The sequence below is a fragment of the Diabrotica virgifera genome, chromosome 1 (genome assembly GCF_917563875.1).
Source record: "Diabrotica virgifera virgifera chromosome 1, PGI_DIABVI_V3a".
Taxonomy (NCBI): domain Eukaryota; kingdom Metazoa; phylum Arthropoda; class Insecta; order Coleoptera; family Chrysomelidae; genus Diabrotica; species Diabrotica virgifera.
Genome location: NC_065443.1, coordinates 82061531 through 82082374, shown reverse-complemented (window position 1 = coordinate 82082374; position 20844 = coordinate 82061531). Strand labels below are relative to the sequence as shown.

The 20844-nt window shown below is 32.2% G+C and overlaps 1 protein-coding gene across 2 annotated transcripts in view; it reads right to left on the bottom strand.

Annotated features, from left to right (window-relative positions):
- LOC114327550 (protein kibra) overlaps positions 1–20844 on the bottom strand; it is a 177417-nt gene that overhangs the window by 35215 nt on the left and 121358 nt on the right. Inside the window, exons 1-2 of one of the 2 annotated variants that reach the window (XM_050657343.1) lie at positions 9269–9526; positions 284–392 (exon numbers count right to left, since the gene is read on the bottom strand). In XM_050657343.1, coding sequence (XP_050513300.1) covers positions 284–392; positions 9269–9511 — 352 coding nt within the window. In that variant the 5' untranslated portion in view covers positions 9512–9526. Of the gene's footprint in view, positions 1–283; positions 393–9268; positions 9527–20844 lie in introns of those variants that run through there. The other variant, XM_028276225.2, reaches the window with a different exon arrangement.

Genomic DNA, 20844 nt, shown 5'->3' with positions numbered 1-20844 from the left:
TTTCAATTAGCCGGGGTAGTCCATCGCTTATTCGTTTCAACATCTTCCTCGCTATTTTGCCGTTTATTAGCGCGCTCATCACTGTATTATCTCTCCATCGAATTCTTGGGCGTCCTAAGTGTCTTCTTCCTGTGGGGGCTTCCTGCCAGATTAACTTGGCAAAGCGGTTATTAGGGAGTCTATGGACATGGCCAGACAATCTAAGACGTTGAGATTTAATCTCTTAGTCCAAATATCTTGAGATGAATATAAAAAAAAGAATATCAAGTAAATGAATACTTACAACTAGTCCTGGAAGTGTTAAGATTTGTTAAGGCGTTGTTGAGGTGATTATATTCATCCTGAGCTAAGAGAAGTCTCTGAGATTTGACTTGATATATATCTTTTTTGGCCTGAAACAAAAGAAACTGTTATTAGATATATTCAGTGGCAAATACTTAAATTTAAACAACATTTAAAGAAGTTTATATATTTCTAAACTCCAACTCCTCTGTGAGTATAGCAATTTAATCTGATATACCGTAGAGCTCCTGTACCTATACAAGAAAGATAACTAAAATAGTGCTGAATTTTATTCAGGCTGGGTCAACTGGGACTTTGGATATATGTACTCTAAAAATACATCAATATTTTGGCTGATACCATGGACCCCTAAGGCGGCGTTCATACCCGGGCGATAAAAGATAAGCGATATATCGGAAACGATATGCGATAGGCGATATGCATAAACAAATTCAATATTCAAAATCTAAATAGAGACGATAAAAAAGGTTCACTTCCACGTGATTGCACAACATATCGCAAGTGATATATCGCTCGAAGTGCTACATGTCGGTCGCCCTCTCGATTTGTTTCATACGATATTTCAAACCGTTAACATGTCGGGAAGAAAAGACGACAGTTTTGTGATTATTTTCATTAATTTTGTGAAAGCTCGGCAGCGCATCTTGAACTATTCCCTTCCTGCTTACAGTAAGACAGATGTGGCAAGCACTGCATGAAGGGAAATTGCATCAAAAATAAAAGATACAGATCTTTCAACTTTAATAATTCGTGTTGATTCAGCTCTCTGGAAACAACAGCAGAGAGCTATAAGTGTGCGTTCATAAGATTATAAGAATGTAGCCAGTATTTTCTTTTTCTTCTCATTCTACGCCTAAACCAATAGGCCACTACAACGTCTTCCTCACTTGAGCTCATAATTGTAACTCAAGAGAATTGTGCTTTCACCATATCGTCCGTTGTCTTTGAACCTTTCTAGCAATATATCGTGGTGATAAATTAATGTCGCTTGTCGGCTATCGCCCGAGTATGAACGCCGCCTTAGTGATACTAAAAAGATCTCTTATAATATGACATAATTAGTAAAACATACAATTTTAGCTATCAAGTCTATAATATTACACAAAATATCTACATGAGAAATATTAACACAAAATTATAGTGTATAAAATAAAACAAGAACATAGATTTTCTTGTGTTATGTACATAATTTAAATGTAATCTAAATACCATTTATAAATGAATCCAGTAGGAAAATTGTTTCCAGTTTTTTAAAGCTAATTAAGTCTAATCCAGTGTTTTAATTTAATAGTAAGAATTATCACCACTTTTGTTTCGCCAGGGTACTCCACTGGCTGAGGTTATTTGCGGACAAATTCTCAGTTAATTGCCATTAGTTGACAGTGAAAGTTATAATTAATGTTTAAAATTAGTAATATCTTTAATTAAATTAATAAAAATAAGCCGCAAATAAAAATAACGCGACAATAAGAGTAAAATCGTCGCTTGATAGTGATCTTGCTTAACAAGATAAATAGAATGTAGACTGAAGCAACCATTAAAAAAAGAAAGGAAAGCAACATGTCATAATGAATAACACAATAAGACGAACAACTCAAAAAACATCTGAACCTATCTAACGATATGAGACGAAGAAATCCAATGTTATAACGGGAACAACTATGTACCTTATTCATGGTCTACATAAGACGTCAGATGACTTCGTATTATATTAGGCCTTTTCGCGCTGTATAACCCGAACGTGCCCAGAGGGAGAACGCCTGCGCATTAAAAAATTGGACGTTCAATAAGGTCGAATATTGCCCTCCGAAAACGTAATCCGCAGGCGATCTCCCTCTGGGTACGTTCAGGATACGTTCAGGGCATGCTCCACGAATAAGTCTATTTAAGTGACATTTCTGTTAGGGAGACTGACAATCAACATGGCCACTTTAACTTTAAGCGCAGAAACAGACGAACCACTCTGCAGCGCTACTCTGTGGCGCCACAAAGTGGCTTAAACAAGCGATTTTGTAGCGCCAATGATTTTGTAATGGACGCCAGTATCAGCGAGAATCGGCGACAGTGGCCAGCCACTATCGCCGCTAGTGGCGTCCACTGCAAAATCATTGGCGCTACAAAATCGCCTGTCTAAGCCACTCTGTGGCGCTGCAGAGTTGTTCGTCTGCTTCTGCGCTTAAAAAGTTGTTTTGGTGGCTTCAACTATACCATTCTTTTAGGGTTTTCATCCAAGATATGTGTCTTTTTAAGAATTCACGCCTTATTACTTATAATTTTACAGCATATTTTCTTAAAATGTCTACAATACGCCTACATCTCAAAGATGTTTCTTTTTCGGTAAGCAAATTAGTCAACAGCTATACAAAAATACCTATTTTATAATTAAGTATAGCTACAGTGATCATAATATATTATAGTTGTTCCATTATATCTTTACACAAATGTCATGATTGATTTGCAAACAAGTTAAATCAAAACCTTAAGGAAACGTACGTCGATGTAATATCATTGATGTACATACTGTCAATGTAATAATTAGGAATGGGCTACTGGACGTATTTTATAAAGTTATGTTGTACAAAAATTTATATTTTACTATGTTATAATATATTTAACACAATATAACTTTATAAAATAAACCAAATATAAGTTATAAATTTCAATAAACACAACAAATGCGCTAATATCACTACCACTGAAAATGATACACGTCCAAATTCATAGTAATCAAGGTATCAAAGACATGTTTATATGGACCAGCGGTTTAATTTTTCGATACTAGTTTCTGTGAGTAAAAAAGAGACCTAGTATAAAAAGTAATTCGTGATATTCGTGAATAATTTCATACATGTGCACAGATATAATGGAAGAAATATATTATAAAAAATAGTTTTTGGAATATTTTCTCTGAATGTATGAGTTGTCTGTCAAATGTTTCATACACACATAACAACAGATGGTAATGATCTAATTTACTTCTTGATGGTTATCATTGACAATAGTTCTAATAGACATATTGGACGGTAGTTTTTTGATACTATGTATTAATCTCATTTCCCTTGTGTGAAAATGACCTTGAAATTTCTGCGTAATTGGAATCAAATTTGTTATTATTAAGTAATGTTTCTTGGTAGGAAGACATTAACAAAACAATGTTTATAGAGTTGCGAAGTGTGGATTGATTGAGACATATAAAAATAACGGAAAATTAAAAAATAGCAAAATTAGTCCTGCAACGTACTCAACGTTAACAAGATAAAAAAAATGGACTAAATATCAAAGATGGAATAATAATGTTAATACAATTCAAAAAATATGAAAGCAGAAGACTTAATCAAGAAGAGCAGAATAGAACAAGAAGTTTTATAATTCGCACAACTTTGTTTTGTATTAGAGACTAAAGGCAAAAATTAAAAAATAAATCTATAACCCAAAAAAATGAGAGCGAAAAGAGAGAATTACAAAGACAATATTGGGACTAAAATAGGAAATTTAAAAATATCCACAAAATGAATACATATTTACAAAATGTAATGCAAGAAGCCGAATAAAGATATGAAAACACTTGAACAAAACAAGGAAACAAATTACCCAGAAAAGAAATCAACATGTATGTATTAGGTAATGTAAGATTATCATAAGTTTTCTTTCTAACTGATTATCATCAGTTTTTTTGTCCATTTTTGACTGTAGGTTTTGTACACATTATTTAATAATTTACAGAGTATTTGTAGATTTTTAAGATTATCTTTGCGAATCGGATCTTATTTAAAACCAATTGTTTTGAAAATTCACATACTCATGGTAAACTAATGTAATTCACCATCAGTCCGTGATTTATCATTTTGATACTCGTGCCGTATCATAAAATAATAGGACAATCTGATATCTTTTCTGATAAACCTTTCTCTTAAAAGAGTTGTACAAACCTTTTGCTTCGATATAAATTTATTTGAATGAATTTAGTAATTCAGTTAGTTTATAATCATCTAAGTACTACATCCTCATCTTTATTACTAATATGACGAATTGAATCTTTTTTTCTTGATTTATGTTTTTATCTCCTGGTCTGCTTAGGTGTTTTAAAAAACACTTAATGTTTATAACTATTAGAACAAACGAAAGGGTCTGAAATAAAACAAGTGAACTAGAATTTTCTATTAGACGCATTTCTATAAAAACGATTAATAATAATTGATGGATTCGACCGTTACTTGATGGAAGTTCATTTTATCTAACAATAAAACACTGAAAACGTTTGTTTTCTATACTTCCACAAAATTTATTATATCTAAGTGACTACAGCTGTTTCGGCGGAGTGCCTTTCTCAAGTAATATAGTTTACAATGTGTTTGCCTTTTTAATCTTCAACTGAAGAGGTTGAGGAGTGGGGAGCTGTTTGTCTCGAGTTGGTCATTCAGAATTATATCTGTATTTTTCAGTTTATTAATTTCCATAGATTCTAAAAAAGATAGCTTAAGGCCTTTATGGCTTTAACGAAACGCTTTTATGGCTTTAACTTAAGGCTTTAACGAAACAGCTGTAGTCACTTAGATATAATAAATTTTGTGGAAGTATAGAAAACAAACGTTTTCAGTGTTTTACGATTAATAATGTTTACAAATACCATTGAAAACAAAAAAATACCTTTAGACATTCAAATTATATAAGGTAATGCATTAATCGTGGGCGATGATATTAAAAAAAAAATAATAAAATAGATCAAAACATTTAAAAATTCCATTTCTATTTCATTATAAAATTTCTGTTTATTACGCCAGTCAATTTGAGCAAGAATAGGATATTACCTCCGAATTCTATCCTACTGCAGGGATTTTAATGAAATTTTGGGCCTAGCCTCTACTTATCTCCTAATTCAAAGTCTGCTCTATGCCGATGTGTGCTTTTATCTTGGGGGTGGCTCCCAAGGGATGGAAAATTGTTTGGTTAAAATTACCACGGAATTCGCTAGAGAACCTAATTCTTAGCAAAAACTGTTCTATAAGTTTTTTTTTGAAAACTCAATACTTTTTGAGATATTCGTGGTTGAAAATTGGCCATTTTCATTGAAACATAAACCTTTTCGAACGGTTTTTTGAGAATACCTTAAAAACTATGCATTTAACTAAAAAACTATATTAAACATTTTTGTAGGTTATAAAAAAACAAAGAGACACTTGCCTTCATAATAAATCTTCTAGTTATAATACAAAAAGAGATATTATGTATGGTAGGTGAAAATAGTGTGTTTTTTGGTACATTCTCAAATTGGTGTATTCAACTTGAAATAACAGAGAAACGGTCGATTTTAGGTGTATAATGCCACTAATACTTTTTGTAGTGCTTGAAAATACCTTTAAAATGAGCTATATTAAAGGTCCATTACATTAAAGGAAAGCGAGATATGCTGCAAACAAAATTGATAACTAATGTATTTTAAGAAAAAATGAGAAGTAATTTTAACCCCCATGCACCAAAATGTACAATGTTTTCCACAATACCTTTTATTATAGTGTTATTTTTATGTTCAAAAATTTGGACGGGTTTAAAATGAATGGTTTTTGAAAAAAAAAAAAGATCAAATTATAGTGAGCATTTTTAAATTTTCTTAAAAATCTTCCTTTTTCTCCATGTAACTTGAAAATGATAGAGATAGAGTAATGAAAAATAAAAACGAAATTTTTATCTGAAAAAGCCCTACATTCTTGCGTGGTATCTTTTTTCGTATCTCTTATCTTTTTCGAGTAACATGGAGGAAAAGAAAGATTTTTAAGAAAATTTAAAAATGCGCTCTATAATTTGATCTTATTTTTTTCAAAAACCATTCATTTTAATCCAGTCCAACTTTTTGAACGTAGAAATAATACTACATATAGTGAAAAGTATTGTAGAAGGAAAACGATGTATTTAAATTTTTTTGTGGATGAGGGGTTAAATATATTTCTCATTTCTTCTTAAAATACATTAGTCATCAACTTTTTTGCAGAATATCTCGCTTAGTTTGAATGTAATCGACATTTAGTATTGCTCGTTTTAAAGGCCTTTTCAAGCGCTACAAAAGTTATTAGTATCATTATACACCTAAAATCGCTAGTTTATCTGTTATTTCAAGTTGAATACACCGATTTGAGCATGCAGCAAAAAAAAACAAACTCTTCTTACCTACCATATCCCTCTTTGTATTTTAACTAGAAGATTTATGAAGGAACGAATCTCTTTGTTTTTTTTATAATGTACAGAAATATTTTATATAGTTTTTTTGTTAGATGCATAGTTTTTAAAGTATTCGCAAAAATCCGTCCAAAAAGGTGTCATTTTTCACTGAAAATGGCCAATTTTCAACCACGAATAACTTAAAAAGTATTGAGTTTTCAAAAAATATTTATAGAACAGTTTTTGCTTAAAATTAGGTTCCCTATTAGCCTCTTTCGTGGCTATTTTAACCAGAACATTTTTCACCCCCGAGAAGGGGTGGGAACCACCCCCAAGATAAAAGCGCACATCAGCATAGGGTAGACTTTGTTCCTTGAGCTATTCCCTACCTACTTACTGTGAAAATATCAAGTAAATCGATGTACTAGTAGGATGGAATTCGGAGCCAAATACCCTCATTGACTGCACTATATATTAGAAATGTAGATATTTTTGAAAAAGAACTGTAGAAGCAAAATGTGTACTTCAGATATGAGTTAAAAAATATCAATGAAAAACAGCGGTAATAGATTTTTTATCTTTTATTTTTTAACGTATAGGTAAGACGTAAGGCTTTGTTAAAAATTGTATCAACATAAAATTAACAATATATAAATTGCTATATGACTTAGTTACTACGACGAACAAACTTTCCTTGAAATTCGAATATCACTGTTTACACAAGTATAGAAAAATTTATTATCCAAGCAAGAAAAGATAGAAGGCCGAAGATCACGAGGAAGATCCTAACTAACAAGATAGATCGAGAGCTAGAGGGATCAAGACCTATGCATGAGTTAAAAATAATGGCTAGAGATCTTTGGAGACGACAATACACGATATCACGATAACCACTACTCTCCCTCCGGGGGTTAAGGAATGAAGAGAGAATTTACACCTGTCGAAATTCAGATCAATTTTTGTGTAATGGTTTACAAGTTAGAAACTAGTTGGTTTAACAGTTAGTTCAAGGTCAAACTATGAACATTTTTTTATTTGACCAGTGTATCCTTCCTGTTCTGACGTATGGCTCAGAAACATGGACATTAACAAAGGCCGACATAAACAAAATTGAAATAACTCAGAGAAAAATGGAAAGATCCATGTTGGGAATAAAACTACAAGACAGAAAAACAAACAAATGGATAAGAGAGAAAACAAAAGTAAAAAATGTAACTGAACATGTAACAGGGTTTAAATGGAGATTTGTGGGCCACAATGCGAGACAGGAAGATAAAAGATGGAATGCTGAAATACAAAACTGGAGACCGTGGACAGGAAGAAGAGGAAGACCTCAGATGCGATGGAAGGACGATATTGTAAAAGCTGCAGGAACTAACTGGAAAAGCGCAGTCAAGGACAGACGAAAATGGAAGGATTTGGGGAAGGCCTATGTCCAAAGTTGGATAGAAATAAGCTAAATGAAGAAGAAGAAAATATCTCCTCTGCGACCATTTAGAGGACCACTGAATGTGAACAAGGAGTACAATGTTGAAAATGACCAATAGTCGAATACCAACAGAACTGAGAACTGCCCGCATACTGAAACTGCAAAAACTGAGTTGGGAAAGTCGTACTTAAGTTACGGTAAGATTTAAAACTTCATATGAAGCTGTAAGACCGCACTTACTTTTACAGCAATAAGATCAGATCTTGTTGCTGTAAAAGCTCAGACAAATTTATATATCGACTATGGCGTAGGCGCTATAATTTTGAGCTTTACCGCCTTTATAGTGAGCCTAGTATTGGTAGGTCCACCAAAAAAATAAGCTGCCGTGGCTAGGCCACTTAGAGAATGAACGAGATGGAGCCGTCAAAACACATTTATAACCAAAGACAGGATGAAGTGAGGAGAACAGACAGGCCCAGAGCACTATTTAAGGACCAGATGGAAGACGACTTATGAGTATTAAGAGTACGAAACTGGAAAACCAAGGCGAAGGATGGGAAGGAATGCAAGCTGATTCTATAACAGGCCAAGATCCACCATTGGAGAGCCAATGGTGATGATGAATGTCATAAAAGATGGAATATACCAAATACACTCAACATTAGGTCAAAATTCCTCAATATAGCTGCGTTTGGTGCCAAAACAATTATTATTTAGCTAAAATAAGTCTACATTAGTAGAACAGCCAGCATGTGCATGATGATATGATAGACAAACATGTTTATAAAAAAGGTTGTGAAAATACACCAACGCGTAAAATATAATATATTTTTATATAGAAGAGGATTATAGAAGATCTATATTGTAGAAGAGAAAGTAACAGTAAAAAGATTTGAAAAAAGATATAAAATAAAAGGAATACAGGAAAATATGAACAATGATATAGGTACAAATAATCTTTTCATTTTCATCTTAAACTTTAAATGTAAAGATAATAAAGAACAGATACGGCATATTGTTAAAAAAGAGTTATTTACCAAAATCTAGTGTTTTCCAAAAACGACGTAAGAAACATCTTTATTTTCAATAATTTTCAAGATTGTAGACAAAAAAAATATCTTAAGGGCAAAAATATTAAGGACTAAATGAAGATCACGTTACACCAGAAATTACTTACAAGCACTTCAGAACTAATATTAATAGTGTCATGATTGTTTATAGATGATAATATTAAGGACTAAATGAAGATCACGTTACACCAGAAATTACTTACAAGCACTTCAGAACTAATATTAATAGTGTCATGATTGTTTATAGATAATAAATTGGTTTGAAAATTTCAGTACCAAAACCAAGTCATGTTGGACGAGAAACAGTACTTACAGGAACTTCAATAACGGGTCTCCTATATCCTACATTGGCACTTAAATCAAACACCACACCATCCCTATGTCCAGTCCCGACGAAGTAAGAAGGCGGCAAAGTACGAAACATTCTCACTGGGGCGGCGGGAGGCGGCCGTCGTCGACCGGCCGCCCCGGGCGACAAATATTCCGGCGGTAATGTATGAACATGTAAAGGCAGAGCAGCCACTTGGGTAGCCGGTATATAGCACAAGGGCCACATCGCAACTGACGAGTGACGAGATGGCCCAAGTCCCTCTCCCTGTGGGCCTCCGCGGCTGGTTCTTCTTCGGCCTTGGGCCGTCCTTCGCACCCTACTACGCCCAACACCCGATCGACCCGACCCGGGCCATCTCACGGCACACTATAATTTCCGTGTGCATTCCACAGGTCACGAGCGAGATCCATGGGCGTACAACACGTTGGTATAAAAGATTGGATTCCTTTCAATAGTAAAAAATACCAATCTTAATGTCAGCATATCTCTAAAAAATTAGACTAAGAAATTATACAAGTAAATAATATTTTAATAAGGTTTGCTGCATAGTCCATATTATGTTTTAAAATATTGATTAGATCAGGCTTAAATAACGTATTGAGCATTTGGATAAAGAACAATTTATAAATATACGTTGTGGCCTCCAGCGCTGCACTTAGCGCACAATAAGATCTGAAGCTCATGCGAAAAAGAAGATTATTGTTTTTGTCGCAGAATGGTTATGGCTCGATAAAAGAGTAAGTACCTACTAGCCCCTTCTTAAGACTACCAACAACCTCCATAACCGACAATTCCTTTATGTCCAGGCACCCAATAAAGTCAATTTGTTGTATTTCGCCAGTTATATAAAATACTATTTCCAGTTACGGAATCGTAAGTTGTAGAGGCTTTGTTGCAATCAGGAACCCTAAAGCACAAAAATATTTTGTTGGTAATTCCATTTTTTTAAATATTGGTAACGAGTGTTCCAGTATAATAAATGTGGGCACCTCTTACAATTTACCAAGAGGTAAACCTCTTCAACTGTTAATTTCCTCCTACTAGTCTTCTTCTTCTATTTCCTCTTTATAAGCAATTCTTATTGTTCATTGGTGGATTCACATCTCTATGGAAGGTTGTCACTCACTTTTGTACGGTCAATGACATAATTATAGAAGCATTAAGATCCACGAAATTGGAAATGACGTATAGCACGATTAGTCCGTGGGCTGCCAAAGATTACCAATAGAAACAGGTCGTGATACTCAAAAAATAGTTATTTATTATACAAGGGGCAAAATAGCCGATTTTAGAGCGACACATGTAATCATGAGAGCGCTAAAATCTGCATTTCGCCCACTACCTATATAAAACAATATTTTTTCTAAAATTCTCCAGAAACACCGGAAATCTCAACAATTTTGATGTAAAAAATAAATAGAATATCAATAAATAATCAGGAAAGTAGCGGACGTTGCCTAGGTAACTATTAAAGTTACAAAAAAATGTGTCAAAGTTTACCAAAATCAAGTTTGGCATCCGCGAGCGGGATGTAAATAGATTTTATCCCAAGGGATATAATATGACGTTTCAGCAACTACAACAGGTGGAAAAATATGGCATTTCACGTTAGTTGTACAATAGTTATTTTCCTAACTAGTGCGGAAAGTCATACTTTTCCGCACGCGATGGCAGTTTGCCGAACGACGCGAAGCGGAGTTCGGTAAGCAATTGAGTGCGGAAAAGAGACTTTCCGCAAGAGTTAGGAACAATATTTTTTCTACGAGCGTTTAAAAAATGACCAAATTTTAATCAATTAATTGAATTAATATGATTATTTCATTCATAGGAGATTCTGACCAATAGAAAGCTACAGAAATAAAAATTAAATTGGTTATTTTTTAATGATTTTAACTTCCAACCGTATAGTAAGATATTTGATCACGTGTTTAATTAGGTCCAATCAGATTAAAATTATACTGAGAATTATCTACTGTAGAAAATTACCGATAGAATTTTTTTAAGTAGATTGTTTCTGTCTAATGGCAACCAGTTTCCTAGTTTTGACAACTGTCACATTTAAGAAAATATCCATAATATACGTATTAAAAAATAATCTTACGAATATCACACGACCGTAAGAATAAATAAGAAAATAATGCTTCATTTTTACTCAAATTTGTTGTCAATGGGCAATAGACACGAAAGCCCGCAGGGCTCTCGTGTCTATTGCTAGACAACAAATTTTCGAAAAACTGTCGATTATTTTCAATTTATTCTCACTCTCTTGTGATATACCCGATAATTTTTGATAATATCCTGTCGTCAAGTATATTACGTCAGATGCCCTTCGTTGCTACGAAAAAATACATTCAGTGACATTAATGACAATTAATGTTTTAAAAATTATAAAAGTGATGACTTTCAACCGTCAAATATTTATAACAACTGTGTATTTAATTGTACTAATTTGTACTTACATAAATAAATTACAATAAAATTTTGGTTTTGAACAGTTTTATTGATGAAGCCATCGCAACAAATTGCACTCGATCTCTAAAATTATTATCGAATTTTTGCCCTCGTGACACTGACATAATTTCACTCCCCTTCGGGTCGTGAAATTAAAACTGTCAAAGTGTCACTCGGGAAAAATTCGATAATTTTAGAGCTCTTGTGCAATTACTACTGAAAATACACAAATTAATTATTTGACAAGGTTGTCAAAACCAAACTTTCAATATAATTGGTTACCATGACGACTATCTTGGTTTCCATTACGACGATTCAAAACCACTGTTATTGTCTACTGATTTGACTTTCGAATATACTCCATCTAATTTACTTACCGTTGCACGTCATCCGCTTCATAGCACGTGACATCACATGATACCAACACGAAATATTTAGGCGGTAGGTGTGTTCTTTTTTAGAATCACTTTGCCGAGTACACTGGCATTACAGCCACTAGACATATTTTATTATATACGCGTAGAAATAATATTTAAAGATTTCTATTAATTTTAACTTAAAGAAATACACAATATGTTTCATTTAATTTGTATAAATGGATTATAAAGCGTTTGTATGAAGCACATTTGTTCGGAATACACTGTAACTATAATCGAACGAAGGTGATATTTTGGCAAAATTGGTAACATTTATTTGACAGTTGCGGTGATGACACTTCATCATATTTGTTTCATTATATTTACTGTTTTTATTATGTACTTTAATGTAAGATTATAACTTAATTCTTATTTTCTATTTCTAAAGTTTTTATTTATTTACATTGAATATTAATTTGTTTTGCTGTATAATCCACTTCCGCAAAAAATGTGTGACGTATTTGATTTAAAATGAATTCAAGCATTTTTTGTAATTGGGCAACAATGTCAACTTAGATCTCTACGTAGATAATGACTTGCAACGGTAAGTAAATTAGACGGACTGTATATGTCAAAATAATTGTATTTCATCGAATTGTGACGTTAATTTCATTAAAACATGAACACAATAAGATACATTTGAAATAAATTAGTAAATACTATCTAAATATTAGTTTATTGCATGTATTATAATTATTTTAAGGCCATATTAAAATATCTAAATTCAGTGCGGAAAAGTAATGCGGAAAATTAAAACTTTCCAAACTAAAACGCGTGCGGAAAAGAAGACTTTTTTGCACGCTCGTAGAAAAAAATATTTTTTTAAATTCACAATTAATACGACTCATGTGTATATTAGATAAGTACAATTACATACATGATAGATACGACTAACACAAGTATGTATAGTTCAATATAATTCATAAAATATCGCAAACGATAATCACCATGGATAAAAAGACATCGCGCCGTCCATGTCGAGACCGAACCCGAAGAAACAGAAGAACAGATGAAGAAGAACAGAGACGGGCTACCATACAGACGAAGAAACGAATGACGCTAGAGAGAGACGGAGACACATGAGACGACGACGGTGAGTACGTAGCCTGGAGCCACACATTGTTTCAGAGCCAGCTTGATGGCTCTTCTTTCGCTGGACGATGGACACATTGGAAGGGTATGGGTAAATTCGACCGACTTTAGACGCAATAAAACATTTTTGTTAAAATGACAATTAACCACAGACGATAGAAAACAATTATGACGATGATAGACAATAACATTATTTTTAGTATCAATAGGCTATTAATGACTTCATCAATTATCAGTAGTAGTTTGTTATGTTAATTGTGTAGCGAAATTTGGAATTTTAATTTGAAGATATCGTTATGTTGTTAACAATTTAAATAATTTCTAGAAATGTTATTCTTAATTTAAAAATAGGATATTTCTTTCGACCGATTTTTACAGCTTCTGCATGAATGGAAGTTGATATATCGTTAACACTGAGATTATTTCCTTTATTCCGAAGGAAATATTTCTTGATAGCATTATTTTTACTAAATTTTAATTCAGCCAAATAGCACACACAAATATGTGTCCACTGCACTTCAATAATGATAGTTGTCCATATGTGACCCATAAATCAGATGAGAGATGCATTAAAAGAACTTCGTTATTGTGTACCGTTTAAAGCATTGGTTGATTGAGTAGATTTTGGTAGTTGTTTTGTGTTTCACAAGGCACAGATTCATTATTTTATTTGACAATATTGTAGTGGCTGACTATTCTATACCTATTATTGATCATTACAAATATTTGGGTCTTGCGTTGGACAAAAAAATGGTGTAAACATTTCCACTACTTACAAGAGAGTGCATCCACTCTCGCATATATGTGCTCTCTATTGGACAATAATCGGATCAGTAATACTCTATTCAAAACCAGTATTGCAAGCACTTGTTAGGTATCCCCTTAAATTTTCAAAAATCAAGATCTTACTAAAATTATACACAATCTGAAGTCCTTCATGTGAACAAAACAATGTTACATTTGTTTGGGTTAGGGGTCCTGTTGGTATTAATGGAAACAAAGACGTACATTTTGCAACAAAAAGTGCTTGTGATACCGAAAAAGAAATGATTTTTGAAAATATCTACGACTCCTTGATGTTTTTTAAGGAAAGATTCCAGGAACAAATAGGAATAGTTATATAAAAATAATTTCCTTCACCCAACTCTGCCTAAGAACATTCCTCATTCAACTTTCTGTCTCATACTTTTCAAATATTACAAGAATTAAATTGAACCATAGATGGTTTTTCATTATTATATCTCCTCTCATTTTTATAAAATTGGAATATTCAATGATCACTTTTTTTGCACCCCAGTGGGAGATTTAAATTAGCTATTTTTGAATGTCAAAACATCAGAATTCTTCCGGAGAATTATTATGTATTTATTAATTATTATAAACATCAGAATTCTACCTAAAATATTTAGATTAATGTAATCTAAATATTTCAGGTCCAGTCAATAATATTTTATATTATTATTATATCCCTTTTATGTGCTTTATTTGACAAATCAATCTAGCTGTCAATTGAATTCTTTAGCAAAACAATAATATTATATTTTTTATATTACTAACAGAACCTCTCTGGATTACATTATTTTTTATTTTCTCGATTATAGTCCAGGGTAATAAGGTTTTTTCCATGACACTTGAACAGCCAGGGTACTGAAGCGTTTTTCGACAGGTAATACCTATAAGAGCAAATTGTAACTATTTCCTGCGTAGAATCTGGCGGCCATTTTTATTTATAAACAATTAAGTGTCAAAAAATGGCATTTTTCACTTTTTTTCAAATCAATGGAAAACATGGAAACTTATGTTTTTTTTAGTACAAATAACTTCCGAGATTATGGAAAAAGCTTTAAAATTACGTTTTACAAAGTTTGATATAGTCATTTATTGTTAATATAATTGCGAAAAAAGGTCGGTATTGCAAACAAAATTATTTTTGCAATAACTGTTGTAAGAATTAGTGTACAGCTTTGAAATTTTTGTCAAATAAGGGTTCTTTGGTGCTTAATATGTGATAAAAATTTCAAAGCGATTCATTCAATTGTTTATATTTTATTCAAATTGTTTATCACAGAGAGCATTTTTTTGCAGTAACATAAGTCAGAAGAAAATGACGTTCGAACCATTCCACAGATGTCAAATGAAAGAGCATGAGCTATATTTTCAACTTGATTTAAAAAAACAGAATAAAAAATACATTTTTTAGTAATACTTAATTATGCAAAAGTAGCGTAACTCTTTCCTTATAAACTTTTTATTTTATTATATAAGAAATTATACATATTTATTATAATTTTTTATCAATTATGATATAGATAACATTACTTGGTACTTGTGCACTTAAAACAGGGTAAAAAAGTTAATTTTTTGGAAAAAGTTATTCAAGAAGTTTATAAAGAAAAATTGACGATACTTTTGCATAATCATTTATTACTAATAAATGCATTTTTTATTCACTTTTTAAACCCTGTTGAAAATGTAGCTCATGCTCTTTCATTTGACACCTGTGGAATGGTTCTAAGGTCATTTTTTCTGACTTATGTTATTGCAAAAAAATGCTCTTTGGGATAAACAATTTGAATAAAATTTAAACAATTTAATGAATCGCTTTTAAATTTTTATCACATATTAAGCACCAAAGGACCCTCATTTGACAAAGATTTCAAAGCTGTACACTAATTTTTACAACAGTTATTGAGAAAATATTTTTTTTTGCAATTCCGACCTTTTCTCGCAATTATATTAACAATAAATGAGTATATCAAACTTTGTAATACGTCATTTTCAAGCTTTTTCCATAATCTCGAAGATATTTGTACTAAAAAAATTATAAGTTTCACTGTTTTCCGTTGATTTGAAAAAAAAAGGGGAAAATGCCATTTTTTGACAGTTAATTGTTTATAAATAAAAATGGCCGCCAGATCCTACGCAGGAAATAGTTATAATTTGTTCCTATAGGTATTACCTGTCGAAAAAACGCTTCAGTACCCTGACTGCTGAAGTGTCACGAACAGGGTATATTTTTGTCTTATTACCCTGGCCTATTATTTTGCCTTCTACTATCTATGCGATGAAATACTATTCGGTAAATAAACCTGAATCATAAACTAATCCTTCAATTTTTATTTTCCAGTTCTTATTTTTTTCACGAGTTTAGAAAACGAGAAAAAATATTAAGAACTGATTCTAGCATCTTAATTTAAAATAAATCTTAGATATAATATGTAAATAGTGATAACAGTGATTAATAAATTGTCAATATTTATTTATAAAATTCTTTAGATAATACCATGACATTACATATTGTAATGAGGTTTTACTATCTTCTTTTCCGAAAAGGATACATTTAAAAATATGCCACATATTAAACATTAGTGTTAATAGTTATCTCCACAAGTTGTGTATTATCGGCATAATAAACCCTTGGCTTGTTCCAAAAATTCGAAAATTGAAAATCATTTTAAATACAAGCTTCTTTCGTTTACTTTGCAGATATAAGGCAATGATAGCTTAAAACGTTCAATAGTCGATATTGTTTAAAATAATTTTTACCAATATTAACCAATATTTAAGTTTTATATAAATTTATGTTCGTGAAATAAAAAATATAACTTTAAAGTGACTGTAAAGTTAAGAGGAAACAGTAGCGATCAACAGGTAGCGAAAACGCGTTCCAAGATTGCGGCTGTAATTTTGAATATTTTTCGAGATATTTGGCACACATATTCGTAATATAATAAAGAATGGCAGTACAGAGCCAATTTGAAAAATATATTAATATGTGGAAATTACTCTGTAATTAAATACAATATTAAAAAAACAAGCCTGTACCGCCATTAAGAAGAACAAAAAAATACACTTTCTTCAAATAAACTTTTTTATCCGATGCCTAGATTTTGTGTCATTTTGGAACTACTAATGAAATAAAAAATTTTAGTAGTTCCAAAATGACACAAAATCTAGGCATCGGATAAAAAAGTTTATTTGAAGAAAGTGTATTTTTTTGTTCTTCTTAATGGCGGTACAAGCTCGTTTTTTTTTATTTACAGAGTAATTTCCACATATTAATATATTTTTCCAATTGGGCTCTGTACCGCCATTCTTTATTATATTACGAATACGTGTTCCAAATATCTCGAAAAAATATTCAAAATTACAGCCGCAATCTTGGAACGCGTTTTTGCTACCTGTTGATCGCTACTGTATCACCTTAATATAAACGACTTACAGAATTTTTTTTTATAAATACCTTAATATTAACACTGCTATTAGAGAAAATCGAAACTAGCACTTTTCTTTATAATAAATTTTAGAATAAAACAAATAAAATAACCTTTCTATTATGATGTTATCTTAGATGTTGACTAGTTTTTTTTAGAAAAGTTTGTAATCTTCCTCGACTATGTATGACGCACGTCACTGAAGGTCTATATTTACGTCCCAAAAAGTCTAACTTCTAAAAACAAAATTAAAGTATTGGTGAATTTATTACGGACTCTATGAAAAGCAATTTAATTATATTTAATAAATTTTTAAGAATCGTTAGTCGAGTATAAATTTAAGCTGGAAAAAAATCAGTCCAATTGACAATATCTACAACATTCTTGACATAACCGCGGTCGAAGATTCAAGTATCTGGTCGGTTTGAAAGATAGGATCTTAAGCCACATACCACAGTACGAAATAAGTGGATATAATACATGGTGTTTCGAATCTGATGTGTCACCGTAAAGGTATCTCGCGAACTGCACAAAGAAAATTTTTTTTTTTTTTCGAATTTAGTTTTGTTTTTTCCAGGACTATTTTAATTGTTAAGTTCAAGAAGAATTACTTTTTATTTTCAAGATAGGGGAATTTTTAAAAATTCGTAATTGTAAAAAATTCCCACAAGATTCTTATGATCTAGCATCTAACATTTATTGTTTGTCCTTCCAAAGTTGATCCATTTAAATATTTTGAGAGATTGGGATTCCTAAACTATAAAAAAAGTCTGCGAATTGTTTAACCACGCACTATTTAATATTATTAATCACATCAAGTGACAATTTTATCTCCTGTCCCTTTATTTCCTTCTTTTATCTCTTGTACATACTGTGATAACTGTTTATCACCTAAAAAGAAAAGACTAAATAATTATTACTTAAAAACTAGATCCTAGCCTAGAAGCTCTTGTAATCCCTTTCTTCTTTTTCCCTCTTGTACGATAGCTATGGAAGGTCTCTGTAGAGTATGCAGCATAAATCACTCATGATTGTTGCATCATCCTTCCTTGTATGACCTTTTATGTTTTTTTAATTCACACGAATCTTGGTGAATACACTTTTTTAAGCGATCGCGTCTGTACATTGACTGAAGCTTTCTTCTCTTATTAGGTTATAATTATAATAAACATCCGTACAAGAAAAAACTCCTTTATGCAATTTTCTTTTCTCTACTCCAGGAGACTTGTAGACCAAATATCTGAAATATTCGCACTCCTTTTTTAATACGGAGAAAGGTATGTAATATTTTCTCGGGTACTTTTAGCTTACTTGTAAAATATTTTTGGTTCAATTCATCATAGTTCAGTGTTGTCAAGTTCAAAGCACTTTGAACTGATCATATAAACAAAGTAAAGTAACTTGCCAAGCGGTAACGATTAATGATTTGCTAAAATTTATTTGGAATGATGAATTAATAGGGGGTGATTTTTACAATTTTTTTACTTTTTTTACAAAAAAAAAGTGATCAACTTTATTTTGAACGTACATACTTGCTTACTTTTGGTGCTAGAAATTTTTTTAGAAAAGAAAAATAAAGCGCTTTTTAAAAAGTTGTGATAAGTTTTCTCTCACTTAAAAAAAAAAGAAAAATAAAGCGTTTTTTAAGCACTTTAAAAGTTGTGATGACTTTTTTCCGAAAAGTGCTTCATTTTTTGGTTATTACACGTACAAATATTCGATTTGGAATTTGACGAATAGGAACCTACTTTTCGTTAGCTACAACTCTACTTCTACAGGGTCTACAGACTTCATATATGTACCATTTTTTCACTTTTTTATAAGCTATATTATTGTTAGGAAGATTTTTTTCGATAAAATATATACTTTTCGAGTTGGGGCGAGGCCCCATTAGTGCGTTGCGCTGCGATGCGTTGCGACGTCGCAACGTAACAACGCATTGGAACGTGGCCCCATTAGAGCGTTGCGCTGCGTTGCGTTGTCGCAACGTCGTTTTCATATAATTTTTAACGTGTTATTTTGTTGCTATTATTACACGTACAAATATGTATTCGATTTGGAATTTGACGAATAGGAACCTACTTTTCGTTAGCTACAACTCTGCTTCTACTGGGTCTAGAGACTTCATACATGTACCATTTTTTCACTTTTGTATATAAGCTATATTTTTGTTAAAAGATTTTTTCGACAAAATACATACTTTTTGAGTTAGGGCGAACCCCAGTAGTGCGTTGCGCTGCGATGCGTTGCGACGTCGCAACGTAACAACGCATTGGAACGATGCCCCATCAGAGCGTTGCGTTGTCGCAGCGTCGTTTTCATGTAATTTTTAACGTGTTATTTTGTTGCTATTATTACGCGATCGCCGAAATAAACGTAGAAACTACAGAAGATTCTGGATTCTCCTTTATTTATTTTTAAATGACGCTGCGACAATGCAACGCCGAGCAACGCACTAATGGGGCCTTACCCTTATTTACGAAAAACCGTCTGAAACCTGGATTTTTGTTGAAAAACTAAGACATTCACTCGCAAATAACTCGAAAAGTATTGACTTAGTGGAAAAACTCTATAGAACAAAAGTTGTTTATAATCAGTCAGTTCGTCCATTTCCGGACTTACTTTGAACTTATTTTTTTTTGTTCCCCGAGAAGAGGTGATACTCACCCCCAGGTCAAAAGCACACATCGGCACAATATCACTTTTTTTGACATGTCTATGTGTATGCCCAATTTCATAACAATCCAAGCAGTTCTCTAAAATTCGGAGGTTTTGCAATATTTTACCGTCAGTGTATGCACTAAAACTGATGATTACATTAAAATCTTGCATGTCTATTACTTAAGACTTAGGATGTACTTGACTTAGTGGAAAAACTCTATAGAACAAAAATTGTTTATAATCAGTCAGTTCGTCCATTTCCGGACTTATTTTGAACTTATTTTTTTTGTCTCCCGAGAAGAGGTGATACCCCCAGGTCAAAAGCACACATCGGCACAATATCACTTTTTTGACATGTCTATGTGTATACCCAATTTCATAACAATCCAAGCAGTTCTCTAAAATTCGGAGGTTTTGCAATATTTTACCTTCAGTGAATGCACTAAAATTGATGATTACATTAAAATCTTGCATGTCTATTACTTAGGACTTAGGATGTACTTTCAGCAAATAGTTGTAATTCGAGATTTTACTTCATCTGAGACAATATTTTTTCGTTCTGTTTCGTTTCAATCATCGTTTATTTGCCATCTATTATTTTCTATTCCACGTATACAAAAGATACTGCACTTACCGTCCCGTCTTACCACAAAATATTTTTTCAGATATAAATTACAGACTCGACGGAATCGTGTCATTCCAAAATAATGATTCCTCTCGTTCT